Source organism: Sinocyclocheilus anshuiensis, unplaced genomic scaffold (genome assembly GCF_001515605.1).
Source record: "Sinocyclocheilus anshuiensis isolate Anshui unplaced genomic scaffold, SAMN03320099.WGS_v1.1 scaffold1293, whole genome shotgun sequence".
Classification (NCBI taxonomy): domain Eukaryota; kingdom Metazoa; phylum Chordata; class Actinopteri; order Cypriniformes; family Cyprinidae; genus Sinocyclocheilus; species Sinocyclocheilus anshuiensis.
The window spans coordinates 333,065-341,213 of NW_015552632.1; the positions used below are offsets into that span (position 1 = coordinate 333,065).

Sequence of the window (8,149 nt, forward strand, 5' to 3'; positions counted from 1 at the left end):
TGTCAGACTCATTTTGGATAATAAAGTTTATTGTTAAATTGTTAAATGCCCTGCCTCCATTACGTATCTTTGTCACGTAATTATAAGTGTTTGATCACCACATTTGAGTGATCATTGGAAAAAATGTGTTTATGTATATGTATTCTGTTTATGTATATACTGTATTCTATATATATAGTACCAGTCAAATGTTTGGACACACGAATGGGAAAGTGTCCAAACTTTTGACTGGTACTGTACTATAATATACACAGAGAATATCGGCCGATATATCGATATCGGGCTTTTTTTACTCCCAAATATCGGTATCGGTATCGGCCCCAAAAAACCCATATCGGTCGGGCTTTATTATATAGTAAATGTTAATACAATTTAGGGTGTTTTAAACAAGTGAATCTTGGTAAAAGTTACATGCTGTGGCCGTGCTGGAGCATTTCCTGAGCATCAACCTGGTGAGTGAACAGCAATATGAAAGCGGCTTCACAAGACTAATGATGAGCATAGACAACAGACAGAGAATTAAATTTAGCGGGTTTTTTTTCCAACATACGCTCATTCATGGCTGTAATATTTAATTAATGTAAAGTTACGTCTTTATTGGGAGAGGACTTGACGGATTATCTTAGCCTACGTGACTCCCGACTTCATGAGACGATGAGCATATAGACAACAGAGAGCGAATTAAATTCAGCACTTTTATTTCCAACATGCGCTCAGATGCGCTGCAATGGTGATCCTGCGCACAATTCTCAAAACATCCACAAGATGGCGGCGTTTATTGGTGAATCCGATATTACAAAACCGATATCCGATTATTGTAAAATGCTTAAATATCGGGAAAAATATCGGTAAATCGATATATTGGTCGATCTCTACTAATTTCATATCTGGCATGTTATAATTACACACAAACCACACAAAAATGCATAAATACACACAATTAAAGAATACACGTATGCAAAAATGCACACAATTTAGGAATGATTTCATATTAAAAAATAAGTACAGTATTTTGAAAGAAAAAACATTATTTGGAACAATTTTTGGTGGAAATTACATCATAGCTGTATTTTATTTTATTTGATTTTTTTAAAAGGGAAGTTCTTACATTTAGTGTTTCCCGCCTAAATTGTCAATAGGAACTATATACAGCAAACACAGTAAAGAAAACTGCCGTCATTGTACAATTTTTTGTGGCCTAGTTTGACATTTGATGAATATTCTTTAATTCTGCACAGCCTTGATTTTGTTTGTGTCAAATAAAATATGATTAACTAACCTCACTAATGTCTGTTGGTAGAAGCTGAAGTGTCCCTGTTCCCTCAGACTCTGACAAGCGGAGACGTCTCTGTGTTGCTCAAAGAAGCTCTGCTGTTGATTAAAATTAATTATTGTCTAACTGAGCAATTCCTTTCCATTTAATGTCCTCAGTGGGTGTAATTAACTCAAACACATTCCTCTTAAGTTGTTTGCATGAAGCGCATTTTCCCTCAAGGGATTCGTCTTCCCCATGAGACCAAGCAATTCTTCTGACACTCGTCCCTTTAACCTTCAAGCCTGTTAGTCTGTGAAGTCTGATATCTTCATGTCTGTGGTCTTCAGGCTGATGATCTGTTCCCAATGGAATACGTAGATGGACACCAACCACTGTCTTAGTAGAGAATGTGAGGTCAGGGAAGTATGGAAGCTTATTTCCATCACAGAATTTAAAAAAAAGAAAGAAAGAACGGTAATTGTGACTTTTTACAGTATCTCACAATTCTGAGTTTATATCTCACAACTGAGAAAAGTAGAACTGCGAGATATAAACAAGCCAGACTTGTGAGATGTAAACTCACAATTATGACATGATAACTTGCAGTTGCAAGATAAAATTCTGGGAAAGAAGTCAGAATTGTGAGGTTAACTCAGAATAAAGAGAAAAAATGAGAATTGCAAGATTTTAACTCTGAATTCAGAGAAAACAGTCAGAATTGCGAGATGTTAACTCAGAATTCTGAGAGAAAAAAAGTCAGAATCGTGAGATGTTAGCTCAGAATTCTAAGAAAAAAAATAGTGAGAATTGCAAGATGTTAACTCAGAATTCCAAGAAAAAAGTCCAAATCGCAAGATGTTAAGTCAAAATTGTGAGATGTTAGCTCAGAATTCTTAGAATAAAAGTCAGAATCGCAAGATGCTAACTCAGAATTCTGAGAAAAAAGACAGAATCGCAAGATATTATCTCTGAATTCCAAGAAAAAAGTCAGAATTCAGATGTTATTTCAGAATTCTGAGAAAAAAAGTCAAAATTGTGAGATGTTAACTCAGAATTCTGAAAAAAAGCACCAGAATTGCAGTGTTAACTCAGTATTAAGGGGAAAAAAACAGAATTGCGAAGAAAAACATCCGAATTGCAAGATGTTAACTCAGAATTACGTCAAAAAAAGTCACCTTTTTTATATTTCTATTCCATGCGACAATAAGCTTCCATATAGGAAGAGATGTACTCATGAAAAAAATGCACCTGCGCTGTCCAACCTCGACAGTAAATTTTCATTTGGATTAAAAGTATTGGCATGCTAGACGGTTTGACGGGGTCAAAGCTTTAAACACGGCATTATGGGATAGATTTTTTTTGTTTTTGATGGAGAGAGGGGGGCGTATTCCACTGCGTTAAAAGCTTAATGGCACTCCCCAGACAAGCCTCAAACAAGGGTAATGTAGACAGAATTAAATGACTGTCTAATTAATTAGAAGAGCGGAGGCTGGTAAGAAACAGCAGTGGCTTCTCATTAGACCGAGTTTGCAAGTCTCTGGAGAGTGCTGGTTTGGAATATTATCCGGTGCGAGCGGCATTTCCCAGCAGGCTCTGGTTGCTGACACATGAACGCACTCAACCGCCCATTGTTAGCGTGGTTGCTGTTTCCACATTGTGTTCCCTCAAAAAAACACAAGAGGAGAGGATCACCGAATAATTAAACACACCCACTTTGAAGTCTGTTTTCTCGCCTCGGGATGTAATTCTTTTTCAGGATTTGTTGTTGTTGTCGCTCTGACCCAGAACTTAATGGACGCGGCGCACGCCTGTTAAAGCGTGTAACACCTACAGTGTGAGCATCAAACAGCAACTCAGCAAATATCTTGTATATCTCGCCTTCCCTCTGTATCTGGGATAATCTCTTATCTGATAACAAGGTCTAGTCAAACTGTGAATCATTTGGACTAGAGCTTTCCAACCAAGTCTGATTAATTTGATTCATTCAAGCTGTTATTTGATTCTTTTGGTGAATCAGTTGCTAATATAAGCAGATGTAATTCAACTTCTGTAAATTCTCCCACAACGCAGCCTACATAGTCAGTCCTTCGTATCATTCACTCTCACTCACTCATTGCTTTATTCCTGTCAGTCATGTCACAGTGTCAGTTGTGTACTGCAGCACTGCACTTGTTACATATTAGAGCAGAGTTTATATGTGTGCTTCTGTCTCTCTCTCTGCTCTTCCTCTTGCATGTCTGTGTCTTTGAAGTCTAGTGTCTGCTTTAATGAGTGTGTACTTCAGACTTGTTCAGCCCAAACAGCACTAGGTCTGCTGTCCTGAGGCCACTCCACTCTCTCTTTCACCATCCCTCCTTTATTTTCCTTTCCTTTCCTTTCCTTTACTTATCTTTTCTTTCCTTTCCTTTCCTTTCCTTTCCTTTCCTTTCCTTTCCTTTTTTCTCTTTATTTTTTGGCCAATTCTTGTTTTTCTGTTATTATTCTCTCATTCCTTTCTTCCTTCTACCTTTCTTTTTCCTTCCCTTACTTGTTCTTTCTTTCTATTATCTTTTTTCCTTACTTAAGATGCTCATTTCACTATTCCTTCCTTCCTTCCTTCCTTTCTTTCTTTCTTTTTCTTTCTTGCTTCCTTTTTTTTTAAATTACGCCTATATGCTTCCTTCCTTGTTTCTTTCTTTTATTCTTCCCTTCTTCCTTCTGTCCTTCCTTCCCTTTTTCCTTCTTTGCTTCCATTTACTTTGTTTTCCTTCCTTTTTTATTAATTTTCTTTGTATTTCTTTCTTTTATTTTTTCCTTTGTTCCTTCCTTGTTTCTTTCTTTCTTTTACTTTCATCTTTCTTTCTTTCTTTATTTCTTTCTTTCCTTCCTTCCATCCTTGATTTGTTTCGTTTTCTTTCTTGCTTGCTTTTTTTGTTTAGGCCTACATATCCTTCCTTTCTTGTTTTTTTTTTCTTTTATTCTAACCTTCTTTTCTTTTTTCCTTCTTTCCTTCCTTCCTTCGATCATTCCTTCCTTATGTCTTTCTTTCTTTCTTTATTTATTTATTTATTTCACTTCTGTCTTTCCTTCCTTGTTTGTTTCTTCTGTCCTTCCTTTCTCCCTGTTTCTTTCTTTCTTTCTTTCTTTTCCTTCCTTCCTTCCTTCATTACTTTTCTCCTTATTTCTCACTTTTATTTCTTCCTTCCTTCCTTCCTGCATTACTATTCTCTTTATTTTTGACTTTTATTCCTTCCTTCCCTGTACTTGTGTTTCTTTTTCTTTTTTCATTTACTTATATCTTCCCTTTCTTGTTTCTTTCTTTTATTCTTTTCTTCCTTCCTTCTATCCTTCCTTTCATTTCCTTCCTTCCTCTCGCTGTCAGTCACTCTCTCTCTCTCTCTCTCTCTCTCTCTCACTCAATTGAGCTCCAAGCTCGTTCACCCCCGGCAGCTTGTCTTCTGTCTCCTGGGAGGTGATACTTGGTTTTGATGTATAAATCATCCTCGACTGTTCAGTCTTTAATTAATGACCCCCATCTGTCCTTGCTGGGTGAGTTTGAATTTTAAAATGCTGACACATCAAACAAGCGCCTCTGCGACTGCCTGACGCAACAAGCCCCCCGAGTAAAGCAAGCTATCAGCGCACAGAGAATAGGCAGTCTGACATAGACACCCTCAATAGCTCCGAGGTGCTTCCAGCCCATTTACCCGGCAGAGCAACAGAGATAAAGCACGAGAGAGGCTGAAAACCAGTCGCCGGACAGAGCAGGGGCAATAATACTTCCGTTCATCAGCAGGCCAGACCAGTAAGGCTCTGTGTGTATGTGTGTGTGTTCATAGGCTTTTCAAGTGAGCCCTGCCAGAGTTTCTGAAGCGGTTATGGAGGCATCAAAGACAAGCGCTGCGGTGAGTCACTGGCTGCCTTTTACAATCTATGTACTGGATGTGTGCAAGACAGCGTTTCAGGCCATAGACGGGGCGTGCGGGACGTGCAGGTGGACAGGGTCAGGCTGTATCACATATGCATGAATAGCCAACAACACAAAACGAGAACATAAAGGCTCTGTTCTCGCTTTTGTATGCCGATGTTGTTGTTCCCATCGTTCCTGCTTTTCAGTCCACTCTGGCTTCTTTTTAGTTTCCTCTCATGTCATTAAAATCAGCTGTTCATCTCAGCGCCGTGTTCGTGTCTTTCTCTCCTTTCTCCCGCTGTGCGGGTCATCACATCGTACAGCTGCTCATGTAGCATGGTGGGGTGGCTCTCTTTGAGTTGTCGCTGCGATTTCCCTCTTTATCTTTCCAACTTGTTTTGTAGTGAAGCATGTGCTACTCTTTTAACTAATTGCACAGTTCTCCGCCTCTCACCATTGTGATTCAACACCAATGAAATTCAACACCCTCATAAATCCTTTGTATGTAGTGTTAAACTCCATTACTCTACGATATGGGACAGTACCTCATCTTCCCTTTTTCATGAGCTAAACAAACACAAGCGGTCTCACAGTGACCCAAACTCACCAGTTCTGACCTCAAACCTCTTATTAAACTTTAATTGCTACAAACCTGTTTCTACAAAGTGTGCACTAGAGCTCATGAATTAGGACACCCTCCCCCCAGTGTGAAAGTCTCACAGTTTCTCGTTAGTGACGATTAGTGGTTGTGATGTGGAACTAATTTGCTGTTAGTTGCTTGTTTTGAATCTAATCCGTCTTTGTGGGATCTCTGTGGACTCTGTATCATTTATCCATGCGCACCTACACTAACATTATCATCTGCAGTGTTTTTCCTTAATTCGTGAAAAAGACAGATCAGGAGCTTTGGGGAAAAGAATCTGCTGCCCTCGAAAAACACAGTTTTAATCCCTTGAAAGCAGATGTATTATGAGATACAGTTTTCAGTTCCAAATGTAGAAGCCTGTTTTCAAGCACTGCATTTTGGAAGTGGATGTGTATTTATATTAAAGGGATAGTTCATCCCAAAATTAAATTTATGTCATTTATTCATCTTCACGTTGTTCCAAACCTGTTTGCTGTTGTTTTTAATCATTTTAATGGCGTAAAATTCATATTTTCTAATTGAGTTGTACACTACCATTCAAAGGTTTGTGGTTGGTAGGATTATACTGACCAAGGATGCATGTATTTGATCAAAATTTGATCAAAATGTGTATATATATATATATATATATATATATATATATATATATATATTATTACAATTGAAAAATTTTGTTTTCTGTTTCAGTATATTTTTAAATGTAATTGTGATGCCATTACTCCAGTCTTCAGTGTCACATGATCCTTCAGAAATCAATATGCTGATTTGGTGCCCCAAATTTTTTTTATCAATTTAATGCCTCCTTGCTGAGTAAAAGTATTATTTATTTATTTATTTTATGGTATATCTCATATCTTGATGGAATAAATTGAAAAGCTTGACAGAAAGAGTGATTCATTTGATTCTGTCTAAATGCCATGTATCTGCCATTCCAACAGCAAACCTTGGGGAATAACTTAACCAATCTGGTGAAGAGGAACAGTGAGCTGGAGAACCAGATGGCCAAACTCATCCAGATTTGTCAACAGGTGGAGGTGAGTCCAGGCAAATTTATCATTATATTCTTCATCCTTCACATCACCATCATCATCATACTCGCTCACATATTATTTTCCATAAATTAATTAGTTAGCAGTTTATTTTTAGTGACAAATGGTTTGTTGCCCTTTTGAGCTACAAATGCTTGTCAGAGGTTCAAGGCTGCTGCAGGGATGCAATTACAAAATGTGAAGAATAATGTATATATGAGATTTCTAATTTGTATATGATTGTTGCAGTTATATGGATGTATGTATGAATGTTTTATGTAATTGTGTGTCTGTTTTCCTCAAGTACCAATGAATGTTTTGTTTTAATTCACAGTCCAGTGTGTCTGTATAGGCAGCTTTTGCATGGCTTGTATTGACTTGAGTTCTGCATTGACGTTCATTTTCTGCTGAGGCTAGAAAAGCCTCCAAGAGTGTATCAATATGAATGCAGATTGGTAAATGCTTTTCTTGTGAATAAAAGAGACTAGCACTATAGATACACTCATTCAGTAAAATGCACTCATGATCAGTATAAGAGCAAGAACCTTAAATAGGCATCATAGTAGGTGTCTGAATCGGTGGGGGGGGGTTCTCCTATTTATTAATATTTCACTGTGGTTTATCATTAAATGTGACTTTTATGCAGTTGCAGGAAAAAGTATTACCTGGATTCCTGTATATATTTGATCTAAACAGAAACAGAAACAGAAACACACAATCTGCTCAAGCATGTATTATACACACAATGATAGATTTACATGAAAAGTGGGAAATGTATGTGAATCCCTGAGGTAATATCTTAGCTAAAGCTTATGTAGAATCTAATTATTGAGGCAAGATTGGAAGTGCTGATCAGGGTAAAAAAAATTGAGATTGCTATTCACTAGACGTATTGCCTGAGATGAAACATACCTTGAACAAAAGAGATGTCTGAATGCTGAAGATTAAGCATTGTTGACTTACTTAAAGCAGAAATATCTCTACACATTACTCATCAGTCCACAGTGAGAGAAAATGTAAATAAATGGAGAAAGTTCAGCAATGAATGCTCAGTGATGTCAAGAAGACTCATAGAGTGTCAGCTTAAAACTTGCAAGAATCTCTGGGATGTGCTAACATACAGTAAGTTTCAGGGTTGTTATTAAATTGCATGCCTTTTCCCTATAATTCTGTGAAAGTTTACATGGTTTGCACAATAATGACATGAAAACACATCATTTGTTATTTAAGTAAAGTGTTTTTCTATTGTTTAATTTTTTGACAAATTTTTTCAGAAATCGATGATAAATCACAGCGTTTACACACTTTTTCCCTACAAGATTAACATATAT

General features: G+C 37.2%; 1 protein-coding gene across 1 annotated transcript in view; it reads left to right on the forward strand.

The window, feature by feature from the left end:
* The window catches only part of LOC107666590 (probable E3 ubiquitin-protein ligase MID2), a 65,228-nt gene that overhangs the window by 21,766 nt on the left and 35,313 nt on the right, over nt 1-8,149 (forward strand). The window contains exon 2 of the mRNA XM_016457996.1: nt 6,729-6,824. Coding sequence (XP_016313482.1) covers nt 6,729-6,824 — 96 coding nt within the window. The remainder of the gene's footprint in view (nt 1-6,728; nt 6,825-8,149) is intronic.